Raw genomic sequence first — 25,164 nt, 5'->3', positions numbered from 1 at the left:
ACCAATAAAGTTGTGGTCTGACGACCGTTGAAAAAGCTCACCACCCTCACCGGTCACTACAGCAGACCCACTCACTCTGTGCAGGCTGAAATATGACAGCAAAGGGCCTCAGGGTGGGCTCTCGGGTTAAAGCGGCTGTTACAGAGGTTTTAATGTGTGCAGCATCAGAGCCAGCACCGCCCACGTCGGTCTGCAGGAGGTCGACACAAACCAGTGCCCCACTAACCCACGGCAGACCAACAGCTGGTGTGTGTGTGTGTTGTGTGCGCAGGTTTCTGGAAGGCGTCGTGTCCTCCGTCCTGCACCAGTCCTCTGTTGGTCTTTGTTAACTCTAAAAGTGGAGACAATCAGGGTGTGAAGTTCCTGCGGCGCTTCAAGCAGCTGCTGAACCCGGCGCAGGTGTTTGACCTGATGAATGGAGGGCCTCACCTGGGGTGACACGCACACAGACGCACACAGACAAAAACACAGTAACACACAGTATGTTTGACATGCAAGTTCACACCTCTGTGTGTGTGTGTGTGTGTGTGTGTGGCAGTCTGCGGCTGTTCCAGAAGTTCGATACCTTCAGGATCCTGGTGTGTGGAGGAGATGGCAGCGTTGGCTGGGTGCTGTCTGAGATCGATATGCTCACGCTGCACAAGCAGGTACGAGCTTGCAGGTTAACTCGTGCTCTGCCTCCCGCCGTGCTCGCCGCTGACTGTGTGTATCTGTGTTTCAGTGTCAGCTCGGCGTTCTTCCTCTGGGGACCGGGAATGACCTTGCCCGGGTTCTGGGCTGGGGTTCGGCCTGCGACGATGACACCCAGCTCCCTCAAATTCTGGAGAAACTGGAGAGAGCCAGCACCAAGATGCTTGACAGGTGACCAGTTATCTGATGTCACACGAGGATGGGGACGACCTACGGGTCCGGGCTGTAGCTCAGGTAAACCACGCCTTTCTCTCTTCCTGTTGCAGGTGGAGCATCATGGTCTATGAGACTAAGTTTCCACGGCAACACTCTGCATCCACTGTCACCGAGGACTGCAGCGATGACTCTGAGGTGAGACCTCAGCACTGCTCTGATGAAGAATGGGTGTGGCCAATCTCATTGTCCTCTGCATTGGTCGTGTGTGGGTTTCTGTGATTCTTTCCTCTGGTGGAACAAACCAAAGCCACTCATTTACAAAGAGTATAACAGTATTCAGAGGCTTAGCATGCTTGGATGAGGCTTTATGAGCAAACTGGCTTTTTCTGGTTTGTGCAGGACCAGCTTTGGCAGGTTTTAATATTAGCTAATCAGATCATCGTCAATAAGACAATAACCAGGGCAGCAGTGATGCCAGTGCTGCTCCCTGACTTTAATACTGATCAGTATTAAAGTCAGGGATCAATGTTACCTAGCAACCTAATGATGAGTAAGTGGATATGTTTCCGTGAATGTGGCTGAGCTTGTGCTGAATGTGAGCAGAGGGGCCGATCTGACACTGACAGAAGCCACCATGATTTTATTTTGAAAGTGTCGTGCTTTCTGAATCAGATTGGGAACAACGAACAGACTCCTCTGACTCGACTGTTTCCATCCTCTAATCCAGGTCCAGCACATTCTCACGTATGAGGACTCAGTGGCTGCTCACCTGTCCAAGATCCTGACCTCTGACAAGCACTCGGTGGTTATCTCCTCGGCCAAGTACGCCCACCCACCTGCGCAGCCATCTGTGTCGTGTCTTAGGTGTAATTGAGTAATGGTGGTGTTTGTGTGGTTCATTGCAGAGTTCTCTGTGAGACGGTGAAGGACTTTGTGGCCCGGGTTGGTAAAGCTTACGAGAAGAACACGGAGAGTTCGGAGGAGTCAGAGGCCATGGCCAAGAAGGTACCACAACTGAAAAGGCACCAGTCTGTGTTTGATGACTCGCGTCTGTGTTTGATGACTCGCGTCTGTGTTTGATGACTCGCGTCTGTGTTTGATGACTCGCGTTTTCTGTCTCAGTGCGGTGTGCTGAAGGAGAAGTTGGACTCGTTGCTGAAGACTCTAAATGAGGAGTCTCAGGCGTCCTCTGTGCTCCCTCCAGCTCCTCCCCCAACCATCGCTGAGGAGCAGGAGGAGGTGGAGGGACTTGTGCTGCTTCCTCTTCATCTTCCTCCTCCTCCCCACTTTCTGCCCATTTCCACCTGCTCTTCACGCCCCACCCCTTCCACCTCCTCCTCCTCTGTGGTAGCAGCTGCCATTTTTAAACCTCGAGAACAGCTGATGCTGAGAGCCAACAGTCTGAAGAAGGCCATCCGGCAGATCATTGAGCACACTGAGAAAGGTGAGCCCGTCATGGTCAGGACTCACCTGAGTCACCTTTCACAGAGGAGCTGTTCAGATACAGCTCAGTAAAGTCAAATCTCCATGAGGCTGTGGATACTCAGCTACAGTCAGTACAGCTGCCCCTTAGCAGGCTGCCACAGGCTGGCCTATCAGAGGAAAGCAGGTGTTTGGGGAGGAGGGCTTTAAAGAGATGAGTGATAACAGGTTTATTTTCGACGATGGATCGGGGGGCTGTATGAGATGCAATTAAAGGGAAAAATTAGATTTTCTGTCCTTCTGAAAAATTTGGGTAAATGCTCATCAGTTCCTCCCACAGATTGAAGCTGGGCTGAGTTACAGAAATGACAAACACACTGATCCAGGATCAGATCTCAATGTCTGCTGCTGCAGAACAGCTCGGCCTCAGGTTTGTTGTTAGACTCTGTCCACAGACAGACCCCAGCTGCGGGACTCAGCTGGGGTCATGCTGGTTCAGATTCAGGAAACCAGGGCAGGAAGCTTGATGAGTTCGGTCACTTTAATTCAATTCAATTCAATTCAATTTTATTTATATAGCGCCAAATCACAACATAAGTCTCCGCAAGGCACTTCATAGATACAGAGAAAAACCCAACAATCATATGACCCCCTATGAGCAGCACTTTGGCGACAGTGGGAAGGAAAAACTCCCTTTTAACAGGAAGAAACCTCCGGCAGAACCAGGCTCAGGGAGGGGCGGGGCCATCTGCTGTGATTGGTTGGGGTGAGAGAAGGAAGACAGGATAAAGACATGCTGTGGAAGAGAGACAGAGGTTAATAACAGATATGATTCAATGCAGAGAGGTCTGTTAATACATAGTGAGTGAGGAAGGTGACTGAAAAACTCAGTGCATCATGGGAATCCCCCGGCAGCCTACGTCTATTGCAGCATAACTAAGGGAGGATTCAGGGTCACCTGGTCCAGCACTAACTATATGCTTTAGCAAAAAGGAAAGTTTGAAGCCTAATCTTGAAAGTAGAGATAGTGTCTGTCTCCTGAATCCAAACTGGAAGCTGGTTCCACAGAAGAGGGGCCTGAAAACTGAAGGCTCTGCCTCCCATTCTACTTTTAAATACTCTAGGAACAACAAGTAGGCCTGCAGAGCGAGAGCGAAGTGCTCTAATAGGGTGATATGGTACTACAAGGTCATTAAGATAAGATGGGGCCTGATTATTTAAGACCTTGTATGTGAGGATCAGGATTTTGAATTCTGGATTTAACAGGAAGCCAAAACAGGAGAAATCTGCTCTCTCTTTCTAGTCCCTGTCAGGACTCTTGCTGCAGCATTTTGGATCAGCTGAAGGCTTTAAGGGAGTTTTTTGGACATCCTGATAATAATGAATTACAGTCGTCCAGCCTGGAAGTAATAAATGCATGAACTAGTTTTTCAGCGTCACTCTGAGACAGGATATTTCTAACTTTAGAGATGTTGCACAAATGGAAGAAAGCAGTCTTACATATTTGTTTAATATGTGCGTTGAAGGACATGTCCTGGTCAAACATGACTCCAAGGTTCCTCACAGTGTTACTGGAGGCCAAGGTAATGCCATCCAGAGGAAGAATCTGCTTAGATACCATATTTCTAAGGTTTTCAGGGCCGAGTACAATAACCTCAGTTTGATCTGAATTAAGAAGCAGAAAGTTAGCGGCCATCCAGGTCTTTATGTCTTTAAGACATTCCTGCAGTTTAACTCATTGGTGTGTGTTATCTGGCTTCATGGACAGATAGAGCTGGGTGTCATCTGCATAGCAGTGAAAATGTATGCTATGTCTTCTAATGATGCTGCCTAAGGGAAGCATGTATAATGTAAACAGAATTGGTCCTAGCACTGAACCCTGTGGAACTCCATAACTAACCTCAGTGTGTGAAGAGGACTCTCCATTTACATGCACAAACTGGAGTCTATTAGATAGATATGATACAAACCACTGCAGTGCAGTACCTGTAATACCTACAGCATGTTCTAATCGCTCTAATAGGATATTATGGTCGACAGTATCGAACGCTGCACTGAGGTCTAGCAGGACAAGCACAGAGATGAGTCCACTGTCAGAGGCCATAAGAAGATCATTTGTAACCTTCACTAAAGCTGTTTCTGTGCTGTGATGAGCTCTGAAACCTGACTGAAACTCTTCAAATAAACCTCTGCAGATGATCTGTTAGCTGTTTGACAACTAATTTACTTTAGAAATCAGTAAATGACCAGCTCTGATATTTTTATCAGTGTAATGTGAGGAGAGCGTGGTGCGAGCGAACTGAGCTGCTTCTGTGTGTTTGCAGCGGTGGACGAGCAGAACGCTCAGACTCAGCAGCAGGTCTTCTCTCTGAGCCGGGCCGAGGAGGAGGGTCTGGTGGAGGAGGACGAAGAGGAGGACACCGAGGAGGACAAGACGTCCCTGCACTCGTCCTACAGCTCCAAGCATCGTGGCGCTCGCAGAGGTCAGAAACATCCAAAGCGTGCTTTCCCCACGGGACGGCCGCCGCACACTCATGCTTTGTTTTCTGTCTTCAGTCAGTAAGACGCCCTGTGAGAAGCTCATCAGCAAAGGCAGCCTACCACTGGGCAGCTCCGCATCACTTCCTGTCCAGACAGGAAGCCGGGACAACATGCCTATGCTCAACACAAAGATCCTGTATCCAGGTAACAGGCCGGCAGGTCTGACTCCTTAAAGTGTGTGTTTATGATGCCAGTAGTGATGTGTGTGTGTGTGTGTGTGTGTGTGTGTTGCAGGCTCGCTGTCCAACAGCTCCGTCATCAGCCGATTGTTGGTCAACGCCGACCCGTTCAGCTGCGACCCCGACAACATGTGAGGCTCCGTGACTGCGTCATAAGGTCCTCGCCGCGTCCACACGTGCTCTCATTAACCCTGTTGTGTGTGTGTGTGTCAGGGACTGCTACACTGAGAAGTGTGTCATGAACAACTACTTTGGCATCGGACTAGATGCCAAAATCTCTCTGGACTTCAACAACAAGCGAGACGAACATCCAGAGAAGTGCAGGTAGGAGTGGGCACGGTGACGGCGGCGTGGCGAGCTCCAAGAGCGCTAACTGACTCAGATGTGTCCTGATCTGCAGGAGTCGCACCAAGAACATGATGTGGTATGGAGTCCTAGGAACCAAGGAGCTGCTGCACAGAACCTACAAGAACCTCGAGCAGAGAGTCCTTCTGGAGGTGAGAGCAGAACCAGGAAATCCCTCACGCTCTGCTGCCTCCTCAGTAAACTCACTCTGACCTTCATGACATCATGAATGTCTTCAGGGTCTTTAAGGCCGAGTTCAGTTTTCTTCACAGTATTTTTTATAAATGGACGTAGTCCAAACAACCTGCAGCCGACGGGGAGGGGCACGACCAGAAAAACGACAACTTCCTGCTTCCTCTTAGGTCCTGAGAGCGCAGACACACCAGCTCTGTAAACCACCTGACCTGTCACTCCACTTCTTACCGTGTTCCTGCAGTGATTAAAGAGATTAGCTGGTAATACGCGTGACACTGTGTGTTTCAGTGTGATGGTCGGCCAATCCCTCTGCCCAGTCTGCAGGGAATCGCTGTCCTGAACATCCCGAGCTACGCAGGTGGGACCAACTTCTGGGGAGGAACCAAAGAGGACGATGTAAGACCTCCACCTCCTCCACCTGTCTGTACTCGTGTGAACATGTTGATGCTGAAATGAAGTAATACATTACTGTAGTACTGAACGTCTCATGTGAAGGTTGGCGTTTGCGTAGCTGCAGTCATTGTGAGCGCCCCCTGTGGAACAGGAAGTTCTCTGGTGGTTACTAGTAGTTGAGCGGTGCTGTCATGACTCGGCCTATGTGTTTCTGTCAGACCTTCACAGCGCCGTCCTTCGATGATAAGATCCTGGAGGTGGTGGCCGTTTTTGGCAGCATGCAGATGGCCGTGTCCCGAGTCATCAACTTGCAGCACCACCGCATCGCTCAGGTACCCACCCACCCACCTACCTGTCCAATCCACCCGCCTATCTGTCTGTAACTGTCACCCCCTCCCTCTCAGTGTCGGACAGTGAAGATCACAATCCTGGGCGACGAGGGTGTCCCGGTTCAGGTGGACGGGGAAGCGTGGATCCAGCCTCCGGGGTACATAAAGATCATCCATAAGAACCGGACCCAGACCCTGACCCGAGACCGAGTAAGTGAAGCAGCTCTGGGTTGTTCTGGGAGTCTCGATCCGGCCCGGCGGAGGTTTTCACCTCGTGTCTGTGTTTCAGGCATTTGAGAGCACCCTGAAGTCCTGGGAGGACAAACAGAAGTGCGAGTTTCCCCGGGCGCCGCCTCAGCCACCACTGTCCTCCCAGCCTGAGATCGTCTCCGAGGAAGAGGCGACACTCATAAGCGAGTTCGGTCAGGCAGCTGGAGTGCTCATCCACAGGTGAGACCCACCCAGTGTTCCCACCTGTTCCATGAACAAATGTTTTTACTTTTGATAACATGGCATGGCGGTGTCACAGTGGTTAGAACCGTCGCCTCACAGCAGGAACTGGTTTGAATCCTTTGGTAGGACCTGTCGTCCTACCGCAGCTCAATAAACAGATGGATTTGGTCTGATTCTGTGGAAGAACAAAGGCCTTAGGGTCGACCTCTGTGCTCTTGTTGTGAGTACCTGAATGTGTTTGTGGCGTTTCAGCATCCGTGAGGTCGCTCAGTCTCACCAGAGCATGGAACAGGAACTGGCTCACGCTGTCAACGCCAGTTCAAAGGCCATGGACGTAGTCTACGCCGACTCCAAGAGCTCCAGGGTACGACAGCTGCTCTTGCCATTTCTATCGTTCACGTAAGTCCTTGAGCCTTCAGCTGTGTAAAGTATCACTGTTTGTCTACAGGCTCTGAGCTGCAGCGTGGTCATTCAGATGGTCAGCAACATCAAAGCTTTGGTCAGTGAGACTGAACTTCTCCTGTCTGGAAAGATGTCCATGGTAACTGCTTTGGTCCTTTACTTTATCCCAGAATGTTAGAAACCTTAGGCTCTATCTTTATCTGTTACACAATGCAGGTTGACAGGTTCCTGCCATGTTTTACTCTGATTGTTCATGGGTAACCACACCAAAAAAACAAAGCCTGGTCCTCGTGGTCCAGTCCTAACATTGTGTGTCTGTCTCTGCAGCAGCTGGATCCTCCTCAGCAGGAACAACTGAATGCAGCTCTGAGTTCTGTGGCTCAGCAGCTCCCCCGCCTGGCTGATGTTCCCTGGTTGTGTCCAGTCATTGACCCATCAGACCATGAGGTAATTACTGTACTTTACTTTATTGATTTATACAGCACTCTTCACAGGATAAAAACAACAAAGTGCTTCACAATAATATAAAACAGTACAATCAAACATACAGCACAAATCTAATTAAAAGCCAGTCTAAATAAATGAGTCTTAGGATGATGTTTAAAAAAAAAAAAAATACAATCCAGGCAACATAGAGATGGAGGGAGAGCAACCTGGGGGCCACCGCTCTAAAACCTCTGGTTTTAAAACGTGTTCGGGGAACTATCAGCAGCCTTTGATTAGATGATCTCAGGCTGCGAGAGGGAGCGTGAGCTTCTAAGAGATTAGAAATAAAGGCAAGGCAAGTTTATTTGTATAGCACAATTCAACAACAAGGTGATTCAAAGTGCTTTACAGAGACATTAGAAACAAGAACAAATAAAAAGCATGATTTAAAATTGATTAAAACAAGCAAATAAACTAACTAACTAATTAACAAACAAACAAACAAACAAACAAAACAGTATATAAAATCAAAACAGATAAAATCAGAACAGTAGATAAAATCAGTAGTTAAATGTAAGTTTTGAAATTTAAGCTTAAAGTGTGGATTTGGTGCTTTATTCAAATGCAGCTGAGAACAGGTGAGTCTTCAACCTGGATTTAAATAAACTGAGTGTTTCAGCTGATCTGAGGCTTTCTGGGAGTTTGTTCCAGATATAAGGAGCATAAAAGCTGAATGCAGCTTCTCCGTGTCTGGTTCTGACTCTGGGAACTGATAAAAGACCGGATCCAGATGACCTGAGGGATCTGGAAGGTTCATACTGGGTCAGGAGGTCATTGATGTATTTTGGTCCTAAACCATTCAGAGCTTTATAGGCCAGCATCAGAACTTTAAAGTCTATCCTCTGACGGACAGGCAGCCAGTGTAAGGACCTCAGAGCTGGACTGATGTGGTCCACTTTTTTGGTCTTAGTGAGGACTCGAGCAGCAGAGTTCTGAATGAGCTGTAGTTGTCTGACTGATTTTTTTAGGTAGACCTGTAAAGATGCTGTTACAGTAATCAAGCCTACTAAAGATGAATGCATGGACTAGTTTTTCCAGGTCCTGTTGAGACATCAGATCTTTTATCCTTGATATATTCTTGAGGTGATAGTAAGCTGACTTTGTTATTGTCTTAATGTGTTTTTCTAGGTTTAGGTCTGCATCCATCACTACACCCAAATTTCTCGCCTGGTTTGTGGTTTTTAGATGTATAGATTGAAGTTCTCTGGTGACCTGTAATCGTTTTTCTTTGGCGCCAAAGACTATTACCTCAGTTTTGTTTTTGTTTAGCTGGAGAAAATTGTGGCACAACCAGTCATTAATTTCCTCGATGCATTTACCAAGAGCCTGTACAGGGCCTCGGTCTCCTGGTGACATTGTGATATATATTTGTGTGTCATCTGCATAGCTGTGGTAGTTTATTTTGTTGTTCTTTATAATCTGTGCCAGTGGGAGCATGTAGATGTTAAACAGAAGGGGTCCCAAGATGGAACCTTGGGGAACTCCACATGTGATACTTGTCTGCTCAGATGTGAAGTTACCTATTGATACAAAGTATTTCCTGTTTTCTAAGTATGTTTTGAACCAGTTTAGTACAGTTCCTGAAAGACCTGCCCAGTTCTCCAGTCGTTTGAGTAATATGTTGTGGTCAACTGTATCAAATGCTGCACTGAGATCCAGTAAAACTAGGACTGACATTTTTCCACTGTCTGTATTCAGACATATGTCATTAAACACTTTGGTCAGAGCGGTTTCAGTGCTGTGGTTCTGTCTAAAACCTGACTGGAAGGCATCGTAGCAGTTATTCTGTTTTAAGAAGTAACTGAGCTGTTGAGAAACTGCTTTTTCAATGATCTTACTTAAAAACGGGAGATTTGAGATCGGCCTGTAGTTGTTCATTTGTGTCTTGTCAAGATTGTCCTTTTTCAGTATAGGTTTGATTACAGCAGTTTTTAGTGATTCTGGAAACACACCTGATAATAAAGAAAAGTTGACGATCTGTAACAGGTCTGACTCTAAAGTCTTTGAGACCTTTTTGAAAAAACTTGTTGGCAGGACATCTAAACAGCAGGAGGAGGAGTTCAGTTGACCTAAGATGTCCTCCAGGTCTTTGCTGTTAATAGGTTGAAACTGTTTCATGGTGTTTAAACAGTTTTTTGGTGGACACAGTACATATCCTGGATCTGCTGTTGATGTACCAATTGCTTGTCTAATTTTTTGGATTTTTTCAGTGAAGAATTTGGCAAAGTCATTGCAGGCCAAATAAAGAGAGGAGCGTCATGATTCGAAGCTTTAAAAGTCAGTACTAAGATTTTAAAATGAATTCTAAAATGTACTGGAAGCCAGTGTAATGAGCGTAAAACTGGTGCAATGTGCTCTCTTTTTCATGTCTTTGTTAAAAGCTTTGCCGCAGCATTCTGGACTGACTGGAGACGGTCATGGTTCTTTTTGCTCAAACAAAGAAAAAGACTGTTACAATAATCTAAGCAAGAAGAAATAAAAGTACGAATAATCATTTCTAACTCAGATTTAAACAAAAACATTCGCAGTTTGGAGATATTTCTCAGCTGAAAAAGGCAGTTCCTAATTAACTGTCGAGAGTGTTGCTCTAGAGACATGGCAGAATCAAAAACAACACCGAGATACCTGAGGCTTGGGTGAGCCTCAGGTATCTCTGAGCCAAGAGAACTAAGATGCTGTTTGATTATAGATATCTGGCTGTCAGGTAGAGCTGCCATAAACGATTATAGTCGACTAGTCACCGATTAATTTTGCGATTAGTCACTAATCAGATCATCATCCATTGTACAGCTTATTGCACCAGCAGCATCTGCTCTTATATAACTATCATTAGCTTACAGCTTTAAGTGTTTAAGGTGCTAACTAACAATAAAGACAAGATGATAGGTTATTAAATTTTAATGAAATTTTCAGATTATTTCAGTGGAGATTAATAAACTCAGCCGTCTGCTCCTTGCTATCTAAAATATAACAGGACACCGGAGTAAATTATCGAGCAGCTCACACAAATCAGCTGTCTGCTTGATGTTTATTCAGCTGTGTAAAAACTATAATTTAATCTCAGCCAAACCGATTTACTCAGGAACAAATAAAATACTAAAGAAAGCCAAACAATATCATTTTTAAGTTATCTAAGTGACTTATATATCATGTTTAACCTGAGTAGCGAAAGACGGCGGTGGGTTTGAAAACGATTTGCCGGGAGTCCGGTGTTCTCACGGCTCTAGTTAGCCTAGCCCCCGGCTAGCTATCGAGCTAGTGGGTAACAGACGTCTCCGAAAACGTCGGAGCGCTTTTGAAAATATGTGGTGTCTTGATAAACCGAGCAGATATTTGAAGAGATCTGAAAATATCTTAAAAGTTTATGACCCAGAAAGAACAGGACAGGGCACAGGAGAGGAGCAGCTACGATACCGGACACAGCTTCTTCTTCAGGGTTTAACGGCAGCTGGCATCCTTGTACATGCAGTGCTGCCATCTTCTGTTTCAGTCCGTTATTACACTCTTAAATCCTACTACTTATTCCTGCGTCTTTTGGGATCTTACAAAGCTTCAAACGACGCGTCGACTATTAAATTAGTCGTTGACGTAATCGTGACCAGTCGACTAATCGTGGCAGCGCTACTCTCAGGGGCAATAATTAATGTTTTTGACTTCAGTTCAGTTTTATTTATATAGCGCCAAATCACAACAACAGTCGCCTCAAGGTGCTTTATATTGCAAGGTCGACCCTACAATAATACATATAGAGAAAACCCAACAATCATATGACCCCCTATGAGCAGCACTTTGGCGACAGTGGGAAGGAAAAACTCCCTTTCAACAAGAAGAAACCTCCGGCAGAACCAGGCTCAGGGAGGGGCGGGGCCATCTGCTGCAACCGATTGGGGAGAGAGAAGGAAGACAGGATAAAGACATGCTGTGGAAGAGAGACAGAGATTAATACAAAGTATGATTCAGGGGGCGCTAGTGAGCCGACAATGGCGTAAGACGTGTTGGACTGGGCTCCCGTCTAGCTAGCTTATATTTTAACAATTGCTTTTAAAGGCTTATTTAAACGAACTACCACTCCCCGTAACACCTGTGACCGACGAGAAAAAACGGGCCAAGGTTACAACCGGAATGGCATCAAAACTCTGGAAATATAGGGTATACTGGCCCCTCGGGCCAGCGGACAGACACATCCTCGGCACACGCTGATAAAGCAGGCAGGAGCTCGTCGCCTAGCTCGCAGTCAGGCACCGCGATGGAGTATGAAGGCCTGAAATCGGACATCCTCTCCTCTCTGAAAGACGATATCTCCATGATTATCAGGTCAGAACTGAAAAGTGCGCTTGCAGAGGATTTCGACTGCCTCAAGAACGAACTAAGAGAAGTTAAGATGGAGATTACTAACAACACAGCAGCAGTCCGCTCAGAAATTAACAACATCAAGTCCGCTATTAGCGACCTGGAAGAGGGTTTATCATCAAGGTCGTACAAGGTTGTCAGCCTCCAAGAGATGGTTGCAGGATTACAGACTGAGCTGGCTAGCTTAAAAGAAAAGAACAAAGATATGGAGGCAAGAATGTGGAGGTGCAATATTTGTATTGTGGGTGTTGCAGAGGACGCCGGTTCCAGCTCGACCAGCTCAGTTTCTACTCTATTGAAAGAAGTTCTGCAACTGGATAAAGAAATCCCAGTGGACTGCTCACATAGAGGCCTTGCTCCCAGAAGATCTAACGGGAAACCTTCAGTTATCATCGCCAAACTCCATTACTACCAAGACTGCGTCAATGTGCTACGGCAGGCCCAGGAGTGGGGTGTGTTGCAATATAAGGGGAACCCTCTGGCCATCTTCCCTGACTACACCGCGAGCATTGCCAAAGCTCGCAGTGCCAAAGCTCGCAGTGCCAAAGCTCGCGGTGTAATCGCTTTTAACGACGTGAGGAACCTGCTTCGAGGGCATCAAGATGTCCGCTACGGAATAATGTTTCCAGGGAGACTGCGTATATCTTTCAGGGGCAAGAGTAAGGAGTTTTTGGATCAACAGAAGGCAATGATATATGTGAAAAACATTGTCTTTCACAGAAGTCCAATAACAAAACACCGCTCAGGTTCAGATCAGGGAGGCCGTTCCTCCCAGTCACGCCCCTCCGGGTCTCGCTGTTGTTACCCACGTGAGCATTGAAGTCTCCCAGTAGGACAACAGAGTCTCCAGGTGGAGCAGCTTCCAGCACCCCACCCAGGGACTCTAAGAAGGCTGGGTACTCTGAACTGCCACTCGGCGCATAAGTGCAGATGACAGTCAGGACCCGTTACCCGACCCTAAGGCGCAGGGAACAAACCCTCTCATCCACCGGGAAGAACCCCAACGTACCGGCAGCAAGCCGAGGGGATATTAGAATACCCACCCCAGCCCACCGCCTCTCACCAGGGGCAACTCCAGACTGAGACAGAGTCCAGCCCCTCTCCAGGAGACTGGTTCCAGAGCCCAAGCCATGCGTAGAGGTGAGCCCGACTATATCTAGCCGGTACCTCTCAACCTCACGGACTAACTCAGGCTCCTTCCTCACCAGAGAGGTGACATTCCATGTCTCAATTGCCAGTCTTGGTAGCCGGGGATCAGTTCGCCAGGGCCTCCACTCCTGGCCGCCGCCCGGCACCTGACCCCTACGGCTCCTCCTGCGGGTGGTGGGCCCGCGGGAGGATGGGCCCATGTCCCCTTTTCGGGCTGTGCCTGGCTGGGCCCCACGGACTAAGGCCCGGCCACCAGACGCTCGGCTTCGGGCACCCTGCCTGGGCCTGGCTCCAGGGCGGGGCCCCAGTAACCCTATCCCGGGCAGGGTAAACTGTTCCCTCTGTTTTTCTCATAAGGATCTTCTGAATCGCTCTTTGTCTGTTCCCTCACCCAGGACCAATTTGCCATGGGACACCCTACCAGGGGGCAAAAGCCCCCAGATAACATAGCCCCTGGGATCCCTGGGACACACAAACTCCTCCACCACGATAGGGTAGCGATCCTACGACTCTCCTGTCCACAAAACATTCTCTCAGATTACTTTTTTAATTGATAAACGTGCTCTTCCACTGGTTGAAACTTGAGATTATCAATCTATTGTTATTTCAGACCATGCTCCCCTAGTGATGAGAATGCACATCCCTGGTGCCAATCGTATATACCCCCCTGGAGGTTTAATGCTCTTTTATTCTCTAACGAAGTATTCGTGAATTTTACAAAATCTGAGATTAGAGACTATTGAACGAAACCAGACCCCTGGGATGTCTGCTCTAAAAGAACGCACGTACCTGGACCCGCCTACTATCCTCGGAAACGTAAAATTATTGGCTAGAAGTGTATCACAGCTCAGGGAAAAAAAGCACCGAAATAAAGCACCGAAATGTGCGCTGCTTTTCGGTCTGGTTACTACCGTTTATGTCAGAACCGGTGCCATCATGGCACCGGACACCGGTACCCATCCCTAGAGGAGGCGGACACACTTTTTCTCCTCTCCTCTCCTCTCCCTTATCTTCCCTGCTTAGCTCTTATGTCCTTGTCTAGTCTCGTGTTTTTTGTATTACTTTCCCTTGAACAGTCTCTCACAGTCTGTTCTCTAAAACCTAAAGAGAATTATTGATTTGATCAACTGGTCTCTGAATGCTATTGACACCCTTTTCTCAACGAGAAGTCTGGGCTCGGGAGAGCCCGAGTGCCCTGGAGGGACTTTCCCTGCCGGATACACGATGGACGGGTGGCAGAGGGTCGTGTGCATGGCGGGACTGTCGATCGAGGACGCTGAAGATATCTACCTATTCGGAACCATGATAACAGGGTTCTTGCTGATCGGAGCTGGCTTGGCCCTGGCTTATCGGAGAATTAAGAGAGCAGAACCGGCTGTTCAAACCCCCACAAGGCTGCCCGCTGGGATTGGAACGATGGGACGAATCGCTACTTCTCAGAACGGGCTCATTGAGAGCAGCATGGTTAAGACCTTGGAGACGCTTACATCTGCCGTGAATACTCAGAATAACACCTCTGAGTTTATATTGGGTTACATCAAGGAGAGGCCTGCTCAGAATAACACCTTTGAGCGAAAGTTGGATTACATCGTGGAACAGCTCACTGCAGTCGTGAGTTCTCAGAATCGGCTCTCTGAGCAAAAGAATGACAAGACCACGGAGCGCAAGTTTGATACCATCATGTGGAAGCTCGCGGTTCTCCAACAGGAGATTGAGAGACCAGTGTTGGAGTGTTAAAGAACAGCTTGAAATTCTCATGAGTTGTCGCAAAAGAAAAATTACCATCATAATCCGGCTACCCCTTCGGCGCCAGCTGTGGGCTCAAGGCTGGAGGCGAACAACAACACCCTGATAACGACTGTGTTGAGTCTGTTCTTCCCATTCCATGCAAGGTCACCTGGGTTGGCTGGAAGACTGTTTACTTAGCCTGGCAGGGCGAAGGACACTGTCTCAGCTGAACTATGGACACGCACACACATACACATACTGATACTGATAAGCACTCACCGACGCATCACCCTCCCTACCCCGGATCCAACGCCACGTCCAACGCTTACCTCCCCTCTGATGTGGACATCGGGTCAGCTGGAGGCGCAGTCGAAGATTGCAGAGGTCCCAGATCAGATGTACACACTGGAACTCTTTCCCATGTTGCTTGTCTGTGTTTATTGTGCTATGGTGTGTTGATATCTGTGCATTCCTGTATTATCCTTCTGTGTTACACATTTCGATGTTTTTTTGAACAACTTCTTTAGTCACCTCAGTATAACCACATTTGACCCTAAACTGGTTACCGAACTCGAAAGGGACCTCTCTATCCAGGAGGTCATGATGGTGATTGGTGGAATGCAAAGTCCCCTGGACCAGATGGTTTCTCATCTGAATTTTTTAAAACGTTTTCTAACGAACTTTCACCACTTCTGCTCTCAGTCTTTTCAGAGTCCTATTCATCTGGCACTCTCCCTCCAACTATGCAAGAAGTGGTTATTTCACTCATTCTGAAAAAAAACAAAGACCCTCTCCAATGTAGCTCATACCGGCCGATTTCACTGCTAAACACCGATGCAAAGATTCTCGGCAAAATGTTATCACAGCGCTTAGAGGTCGTGTTACCTGGCAGAGAAAAGGACATTAAAGAAACTGATGGACATTATGGACAATGCCAGGCATCCTCTGCACACGGCCATTAACAACCAGAAGAGTCTGTTCAGTGACAGGTTGCTTCTCCCAAAGACAAGAACTAACAGACTTAAAAACTCCTTTGTCCCACACGCCATCAGACTGTTTAACTCCTCTCTGGAGGGGAGAGGGAGGGGAAACAGGAGGACAAAGGAGGGGGGAACAACTAAGCTGTAGTGCCTCTTCACCTCACTGTACAATACCTTTTGTGCAATACTTTTGTAAATAGTCAACAGTGCAATAGACTCAATACTTGAAATGTGCAATTCACTTGTATTTTTATTTTTTATTCCTATTTATTCTATTTATCCCCTTCGTATATTTTATTTATATTGTCTCTGTATTTATATGTGTGTGTGTGTGTGTGTGTGTGTGTGTGTGTGTGTGTGTATATTATATATATATATATATATATATATAAAAAAAAAAAAACACCCAGCACGCCCCTGCGGGCGGTTTATCCTTCAAGCTCGGGTCCTCTACCAGAGGCCTGGGAGCTTGAGGGTCCTGCGCAGTATCTTAGCTGTTCCCAGGACTGCGCTCTTCTGGACAGAGATCTCCGATGTTGTTCCCGGGATCTGCTGGAGCCACTCGCCTAGCTTGGGAGTCACCGCACCTAGTGCTCCGATTACCACGGGGACCACCGTTACCTTCACCCTCCACATCCTCTCGAGCTCTTCTCTGAGCCCTTGGTATTTCTCCAGCTTCTCGTGTTCCTTCTTCCTGATATTGCTGTCATTCGGAACCGCTACATCGATCACTACGGCCGTCTTCTTCTGTTTGTCTACCACCACTATGTCCGGTTGGTTAGCCACCACCATTTTGTCCGTCTGTATCTGGAAGTCCCACAGGATCTTAGCTCGGTCATTCTCCACCACCCTTGGGGGCATCTCCCATTTTGACCTCGGGACTTCCAGGTTATACTCGGCACAGATGTTCCTGTACACTATGCCGGCCACTTGGTTATGGCGTTCCATGTATGCCTTGCCTGCTAGCATCTTGCACCCTGCTGTTATGTGCTGGATTGTCTCTGGGGCATCTTTACACAGCCTGCACCTGGGGTCTTGCCTGGTGTGATAGACCCCAGCCTCTATGGATCTTGTGCTCAGAGCTTGTTCTTGTGCTGCCATGATTAGTGCTTCTGTGCTGTCTTTCAGTCCAGCTTTGTCCAGCCACTGGTAGGATTTCTGGATATCAGCCACCTCCCCTATCTGCCGGTGGTACATACCGTGCAGGGGCCTGTCCTTCCATGATGGTTCCTCGTCTCCCTCCTCTTTCTTGGGTTTCTGCTGCCTGAGGTATTCACTGAGCACTCGGTCAGTTGGGGCCATCTTCCCAATGTATTCTTGGATGTTCGTTGTCTCATCCTGGACTGTGGTGCTGACACTCACCAGTCCCCGGCCCCCTTCCTTCCGCTTAGCGTACAGCCTCAGGGTGCTGGATTTGGGGTGAAACCCTCCATGCATGGTAAGGAGCTTTCTTGTCTTTATGTCAGTGGCTTCTATCTCCTCCTTTGGCCAGCCTATTACCCCAGCAGGGTACCTGATAACGGGCAGGGCGTACGTGTTGATGGCCCGGATCTTGTTCTTACCATTCAGCTGACTCCTCAGGACTTGCCTGACCCTCTGCAGGTACTTGGTGGTTGCAGCTTTTCTAGCGGCCTCTTCATGGTTCCCATTCGCCTGTGGGATCCCCAAGTACTTGTAACTGTCCTCTATGTCTGCAATGTTGCCTTCTGGTAGTTCAATCCCCTCAGTTCTGACTACCTTCCCTCTCTTTGTTACCATCCGACTACACTTCTCCAGTCCGAACGACATTCCAATGTCATTGCTGTATAGCCTGGTAGTGTGGATCAGTGAATCGATGTCTCGTTCACTCTTGGCATACAGCTTGATGTCATCCATGTACAGGAGGTGGCTGACAACTGCTCCGTTCCGTAGTCGGTATCCGTAGCCAGTCTTGTTAATGATCTCACTGAGGGGGTTCAGGCCTATGCAGAACAGCAGTGGGGACAGAGCATCTCCTTGGTAGATCCCGCACTTGATGGTGACTTGTGCTATGGGCTTGGAGTTGGCCTCTAGTGTTGTACGCCACATCCCCATTGAGTTCCTGATGAAGGCTCTTAGGGTCCCATTGATCTTGTACAATTCTAGGCATTCCAGTATCCAGCTGTGGGGCATTGAGTCATAGGCCTTCTTGTAATCAATCCAGGCAGTGCACAGGTTGGTCAGTCTGGTCTTGCAGTCTCGGCTGATTGTTCTGTCTACCAGTAGCTGGTGTTTTGCGCCTCTGGTATTCTTGCCAATTCCTTTCTGTGTCCCGCTCATGTATTGACCCATGTGCCTGTTCATCTTAGCCGATATGATGCCTGACAGGAGCTTCCATGTAGTACTGAGGCAGGTTATTGGTCGGTAGTTGGAGGGGACCGGTCCCTTCTTGGGGTCCTTGGGGATCAGGACCGTCCGGCCTTCAGTTAGCCATTCCGGGTGTCTCTCGTTAACTAGCAGCTGGTTCATTTGTGCTGCCAGACGCTCGTGGAGTGCAGTCAGCTTCTTCAGCCAGTAGGCGTGAACCATGTCGGGCCCTGGTGCAGGGCCCGACATGGTTAGCAGCTGGATAGCGTAGTGGTTAGACTACACGCCTTTGGAACAGAGGATCGCAAGTTCGATTCCTGCCTGGGGCGTCTGTATCCAGTAAGGGTCCTAAGGCTAGACCCCCTATGCTAAGCAAGCCTACCGCAGACATGAGCGAGACAGATAAATATGAAGGCATGCCGGCTCGGACGTCGCCCGGATCAACAAGGTCCGCGTCAGGTGTTGAGGAACCAGGGCACCCTGACGAAAAGTGGGCTACTGGAACAAGAAGGCATCGGTGGGCAAGAGACGAAAACAGGGCATTGTTGGAATGCTACTACGCAAGTAACCCTGGCGGAAGGGGCTACATGAATAGGATGAGGGACCTATGGATTCTTCGATACCCAACATCCACAATGACGGCGAAACAACTAGTAGCTCAGTGTTCCAACATTCGAAAGAAGGGACTGCTCTCACAGCTAGAGATTGACGAGGTACAACACAAATGCTACGGCAAGGAGGAGTCAGGACGCCAGGTCAGGGGGGAGATATCATCACCCGAGATTGGGTACATAGCCCCAAGTGTGATAGGAGAAGGATCGTTGAGTGCGAGAGGAACTGACCTGAAAAATAGGATCATGGCCAAGCTTGAAACCTGGATCCCCCGTAGCCGGTTACCAAGATTACGTGAAGTACCCTCAGAAGGTCTGCTAGATGATGTTAATGCAGCACTACGGGCAATACGATATATATATATATATATATATATATATATATATATATATATAATATTCTGTAACTCTGTAACTTCTGTCGGTGCTGTGCTTTTTTGGAAATCGAATTTCCCAGAGGAACCCACCCGAGGGATTAATAAAGTTCTATCTTATCTTATCTTATCTTATCTTATCTTACCAACAATCATCTCCACAGACCAAACCGGCTTTATCAAGGGCAGACACTCTTTCGTCAACATTAGACACGTCTTAAGTATAATTCATGACCCTCCCTCAACCAATACACCTCAAGCCCTACTGTCACTTGATGCTGAGAAGGCCTTCGACCGGGTGGAGTGGGACTACCTTTTCTATAGTTTGAGCAAATTTGGTTTTGGCCCCAGATTCATATTGTTGGTGAAAACTCTCTACAATTCACCAATGGCAGCTGTGCGTACTAATAATACGATCTCTTCTTATTTTAAATTCCATAGGGCCACTAGTAGGGATGCCCTCTAGCTCTACTTTTGTTTGTCTTTGCTATAGAGCCCTTAGCATCAGCCATACGACAGGATACCAGTATCACAGGAGTCATCAGAATAGGCCAAGAATACAAAGTTTCACTTTATGCAGACGATCTATTGCTTTTTTATAACTGACCCACCCCTCTATTGCTTTTTTATAATTGACCCCACCCTCGCCTCGAAACTACTAAGCACTCTGCAAAGATTTGGTTCAATGTCTGGCTACATAATAAATCCTCAGAAAAGTGAATTCATCCCAATCAATGCGGCTGCAAAAAATATCCCATCTAATCTAATACCATTCAAAGTAAATAATAAAACGTTTAAATTCCTCGGAATCTGGATCTCCAGCTGTTACAAAGATCTTTATAAAACAAACTACCTGCCAATGTTGGAGAGTGTCTGTGAAGGTTCTCAGTCATCCAGGTCATCATAGTCAAAGGAGCTTAGAAAGAAAAGCGTCTGGACTTCTTTAAGTTGCTTGAAGACGTTTCACCTCTCATCTGAAATCTGGGACTCTCCACCATTTGACCTTAGAACTGAAGAAGCTTCTCGGATGAGAGGTGAAACGTCTTCAAGCAACTTAAAGAAGACGCTGTTTTTGGGGTTGAGTTTTGTTTTTGTTTTTTTTGCAGTATGCTGTACTGCTTGTATGTTTAATTTGTTGTTTGTGATTGTACAAAACCTCTTTCAATAAAAAGACTTTGATTTTTTTTTTTTAAAAAGTACCATTCAGTGCAGAGAGGTCTATTAACTCATAGTGAGTGATAAAGAAACACCCAGTGCATCACTTAAGCAAACCGCCTCGAGGTGTTTAGCGGGTGGTAATATGAAAAACACCAACCCAGGAAGCGTGAAAACATTTAATGGCAAACATTTCTGCCCATCTGTCTCTCAGGGTCCACTGACAGATTTTTCAAAGCGCAGTCGGGGCGCCAAGTTCCGCCTCGTCCCAAAGTTCAAGAAGGAGAAGAACAACAAGAACAAAGAAACATGTGCCACGTTCTCTCTGCCAGGTAACATCTGTCTCTCTCTGTGGGATTAAATTCACAGAGGATAATATAGTCATGGCATTTTATGAAATCACTGTTTGCGGTGTTTTCTGTCTGTCTGAACCACTTCCTGTTGATGTCTCAGTTCACCAGTGGGGGACAGAAGAGGTGGGGGCATGGCTGGACTTTCTGTCTCTCACTGAGTATAAAGACATCTTTATTGGTCACGACGTCCGTGGAGCTGAGCTCATCCACCTGGAGAGGAGGGACCTAAAGGTACGCCGCTGGGTCACCGCTAACTGCTGATAGGTATAGGTTGATGTAGCATGGATGGATGGATGGTGAAGATGTGATGGATGGTGGTGATGTAATGGATGGTGCTGGTGATGGGATGGATGATGGAGTGGAAGTGCCTGCCCAGCCTCACTGACCTCCTCTGGTGTGTGCAGGACCTCGGCGTGACGAAGGTGGGCCACATGAAGAGGATCCTGCAGGGCATCAGAGAGCTGAACAGGAGCAGCAGTGCCAGCGAGGCCTAGCTGCTGCCAGGTGACTGCTGCTTTATGTGGACAACCTGACGTTCTCGCTCATGTTAGCTTGGCGCTAACAGACTCAGTGTTGTCTTTGTCACATGGTAAAAGCGTCTGATTCGTCCCAAGTCTGCGGACTGACTGATCTAACTTTATCAGCTAATGTTAGGAACCAACCCAGACAGCAGCGTCTATCATTGATGTCGCCATTACAGAAAACGTAGTCAGTAAATCACACTGTGTTGTGTAGGTGGTGCTAGCTCTAATGTAGGGTAGGTGTGTGTCTTTGTCATAGGGAAGAGGTCGTTTCTCCGTCGTAGTGCTGCTCTGCCTACATTCCACCTCTCTGTGCATGACCCTCACAGTGGACAGTTAAGTAGTGCCAATGTGGCTTTCCGCCGGGTGGGTGTAGCTTACCTGCTTGGAGATCATGAGTGGTGTAGCTGGAACCTGTCATACATGGAACTGTGAATGCAGGGATCATTTTTTTAACACTGAACACATGTTTGTAGCAGCCTACACGCTGAATTTTATTATGTAACTGTAGGTATGGGTGTAGATGGGCCACCACCCACGTGGCGAATGTTTGAGGTCAACATGTCGCTGTGCCGTCTGGGAAACATCAGCACATTTCTGCAGCTAACTCACAGCTACGTGCTAATGCTATCTCAGGAACATTAGCACAAGCTGCAAAGCTAACATTAGCTTGATGAACACTGTGGTCTTCACTGACTCTGAGCTGTGTTTGCAGGTTTCACTGACTGTTTTTTTTCCCTTTTTGTTGCCCAGCAACAGCTGCCTGCTCTCCTGTGTTGCTATTCACCACTTCACCTACCTGACCTCTGACCCTGGACCAGCGCCTCAGCCTACAGACGCAGGTCCAGGACTCGCTGTGATTGGACTTGGATCGGTCTGTGCTGGTTCTCAGTAACCTGACTGAACCCAGACACCCAGGATTTCAGGAGAAACAACCAATTACATGACCCCACAGTGCCTTGTCACCCCACCCACCAGCCAATCAGCAGGAGGTCAAGGAGGGCGGGGTTTATCATTCAGGACGTTTGTGTTCCTGCAGGCTGTTGAAATGTTCAGGAAACACAGAGCTCTCTCTGTGCATCTCGTGACCGTCTGCGTCATGTTTCAGGAAGTCAGAGAAGCTCCCAACCTGATTTCACAGCTGGAGGAGGAGCCAGAACATCGCTGTTGGTTTGAGTGTCTGAGCATCAGAACGAGAAGACTCTCACCTGACCAATCATAAGCCGTGTCAGTCGCTGCCCGAGGTGTATCCCCACTTTGAAACTCGTCAGACCCAGATCCAGTCTGCAGGACTGAGGTGCCCACCTGTAAGTCAGCAGCAGACCAATCACAGCGTCCTCTGGTCTCTGACACGTTTAACCCTTTAATGACTTTACTTCAGGCTGCTGAGCAGGAACTCTGTAACTTCATCACCAAAGTGTGGACACCTGAGGGGGGAGGGCCTATGTTACCCAGGTAACAGCAGCTGTAGCAGGTCAGATATTTATGTCTTGTATGGAGTGATCTGTGGAGTCCAGAAAGTATCTTTAAGAAGAGTCATGATGAGGAGATGCTGGAAGAGGGGTCCTGTGCCCTTCAGGCCTGCATTTGTGTGGATTCTACTTCTGAGGTTTAAGATAAGCCTTAAGCTCCGCCTTTCTGGGGGCGCAGCATCATGTTTCATATCGTTCTTATCTGTCCAGCGTGCTTATTTTAACACAAACTTATCAGACATGACAGGACCTCCTCCTGCCTGTGGACACTCACCTCAGCCCTGTGACATCACAGGAGCGTGTTGTTTACCTGAATCCAAACGAGCCTTAAACGCACCGTCAGCCCTGCCATTTCAGCTGGACGCTGCCCTGCCGCTGCGATCTGATGATGTCAGCTGCTGTAAATGTTTTGTTGAAAAGCGCAGATGTGTTGGGTTTATAAAGCATCTCCCTGTCTGTCTGTCACAAACACAGCTCCAAGTTCAAAGTTACAAACTCAGCAGAGTTATGTTTCTGTCAAAGGTGACGCGAGACAAGACGCCATCACAAGGCCTGAGGACAGGAAGTGTGTGCGTGAGGACAGGGCGTGTGTGTGTGTGTGTGTGGTTCATCCACAGCAGAAATCCCAGCGACAGCTCAGACATCGTGTTCTCCGTCATACGTGTGCTGTTCCTGCCTGTATTTATACGAGCCGGCCGTCATCACCAGTTCTTTGACAGAATGTAATAAAAATCACTCAGACGTGTGGAGAAACGGTGTGTGTGTTGGATGCTGATGTTCCGTCTGTGGTCGAGATCAGAAGCTGCACCGCTTCCGTCCGTTCAACAGTTACCAGTTCGGGACTCGCGGTAATGTTCGCTCCCAGCGGCACAGCGAAGCCGATCGTCAGGTTTGTGACACAGAAGGAAAGAAAAGCAAAGACGCTGTGTCTCATTTATCAAGAGTATCCGCCACAGGACCGCACACGTCTTTGAAACACTGCAAACATCCCAGTTTATGGAAGTAGCATCTGATCCACGAGGTTAGCATCATGTTTGAGCAGAAGTTCAGTCAAAGTAAAGCCAAGAGCCGCTCCTCAGATCATGGTCTCTTCCTCTAGGCGGCGCTGGAATGTGCTCAATACCACTAAGTGATTAAAGTGGGCCGGGTGACCTCGGTCCAGCTCCCCGATCCTCTGTCCAGTTTGCTGATGGTTTTACACACACGAGCTCCACCATGAGGGCAGCTCATCGTTTATACAGGCAGGTTCACAGGATGCAGACGGTTTTCTGGAGATGCAGGTGAAGTGCAGACGTTCAGCTTTGACTCAGTGAGTTAAACACAGACTGCTACAGACTTTATAACACACCGTCATTTCAGGGCTCCAGGGTATGGAAGCCTGTTTCTGCCACTAAGGGGGGAAAAGGATCCATAACTCAAAATTTTGAGTTATTTTCTTGAAATTTCGAGTTGGCGCTGCCAATCAGTAATCTATGTGAATGATGTCATTTCCTTGTTACCCGGAAGCTGAAGCCCTCAGGTACAAATGCTACAGCTACATGCAGTCATGAATGCACAGATTGCTGAGTATTTTCAGCGTGGCTTCAAACGATGAAATCCTTGTGTTATTAGCTGAATCACATGGCGTTACTATCAGCAAACGTACTCGCGAAAGCGCCAGTTTGTTGCGATCCGGTTTTGAATGCGCGCTACTTTGCACCATATGCTTCCGGGTAACAAGAAAGTGACCTCATTCATGTAGATTACTGATTGGCAGAGCTAAGTCGAAATTTCGAGTTATGTTTCTCCAAATTTCGACTTATTAACTCGAAATTTTGAGTTAATAACTCGAAATTTGGAGAAACATAAGTCGAAATTTCGACTTATGGATACTTGGGTTTTTTGGCGTAAACGGGCTTCCATACTAAGGTAAGTAAAGATAAGTGAAAATAAAACGTTCATTTTTAACACTTGGTTGCAAACCCTCCGCTGACACTGACAGCTCATGGACGTTACCATGTGCTTCTTTGCTCTTTAATGCGCTGTCACCTTTACTGCAGCGGCTCTCAGCTGCTGTTTGTTTGTGGACATTTCTGTCTTCAACCAGTGAAACGCTCGCTGGCTTCAAATCAGCTGACTGAACAATGTTCCCCGTGTCTGCGGTGATAAACTCCGGGGTTGCTTTGGCAGACCGTCGGTCTGTTCTGCATCGACAAAAACCATCAGCCTCATTAACATGAAATAAAGTTGTGTTTAGTCAACATTAATCTTTGTTGTATAACTGCACAACTTTCATACCAACATGATTTGTGTGTTTGTCATTCATGTGAACTCTTTGCAGTCACCTCATGTTAAAATAACACCGACAGTTTGGTTACATTTACACCTGTTTATGTTGACTTTATGTTAAACTGATATGATTTTATCAGAAGAATTATTTATTCTGTCAAGCTGCTGTTTAACATGTTTGCAGTAAATGGATTTTCTACATCCTCTAAAAATCACCTTTAAAACAGTAAGACAATAAACACAAACACTTCTTTAACAAGTTACCTGTGTCCAGCTGGATTTGAACT

The 25,164-nt window shown here is 47.5% G+C and overlaps 1 protein-coding gene across 1 annotated transcript in view; it reads left to right on the top strand.

The window, feature by feature from the left end:
* The window catches only part of dgkd (diacylglycerol kinase delta), a 34,528-nt gene extending 9,712 nt beyond the window's left edge, over positions 1-24,816 (top strand). The window contains exons 9-31 of the mRNA XM_085371421.1: positions 272-434; positions 539-647; positions 722-861; positions 957-1,041; positions 1,574-1,668; positions 1,752-1,851; positions 1,969-2,290; positions 4,593-4,751; positions 4,825-4,953; positions 5,044-5,119; positions 5,202-5,312; positions 5,389-5,485; positions 5,817-5,924; positions 6,140-6,253; positions 6,326-6,460; positions 6,540-6,700; positions 6,956-7,067; positions 7,152-7,244; positions 7,433-7,552; positions 20,478-20,595; positions 20,717-20,847; positions 21,021-21,120; positions 21,891-24,816. Coding sequence (XP_085227547.1) covers positions 272-434; positions 539-647; positions 722-861; positions 957-1,041; positions 1,574-1,668; positions 1,752-1,851; positions 1,969-2,290; positions 4,593-4,751; positions 4,825-4,953; positions 5,044-5,119; positions 5,202-5,312; positions 5,389-5,485; positions 5,817-5,924; positions 6,140-6,253; positions 6,326-6,460; positions 6,540-6,700; positions 6,956-7,067; positions 7,152-7,244; positions 7,433-7,552; positions 20,478-20,595; positions 20,717-20,847; positions 21,021-21,110 — 2,768 coding nt within the window. The 3' untranslated portion in view covers positions 21,111-21,120; positions 21,891-24,816. The remainder of the gene's footprint in view (positions 1-271; positions 435-538; positions 648-721; positions 862-956; positions 1,042-1,573; positions 1,669-1,751; positions 1,852-1,968; positions 2,291-4,592; positions 4,752-4,824; positions 4,954-5,043; positions 5,120-5,201; positions 5,313-5,388; positions 5,486-5,816; positions 5,925-6,139; positions 6,254-6,325; positions 6,461-6,539; positions 6,701-6,955; positions 7,068-7,151; positions 7,245-7,432; positions 7,553-20,477; positions 20,596-20,716; positions 20,848-21,020; positions 21,121-21,890) is intronic.
* Positions 24,817-25,164: the final 348 nt, after the last annotated feature.

This window comes from Diplotaxodon limnothrissa, linkage group LG14, assembly GCF_057381915.1.
Source record: "Diplotaxodon limnothrissa isolate DT_005_m linkage group LG14, D_limnothrissa_male_GT1.1, whole genome shotgun sequence".
Taxonomy (NCBI): Eukaryota; Metazoa; Chordata; class Actinopteri; order Cichliformes; family Cichlidae; genus Diplotaxodon; species Diplotaxodon limnothrissa.
Note: the sequence above shows the minus strand (reverse complement) of the source record. Positions and strands in the feature narration are given on the sequence as shown.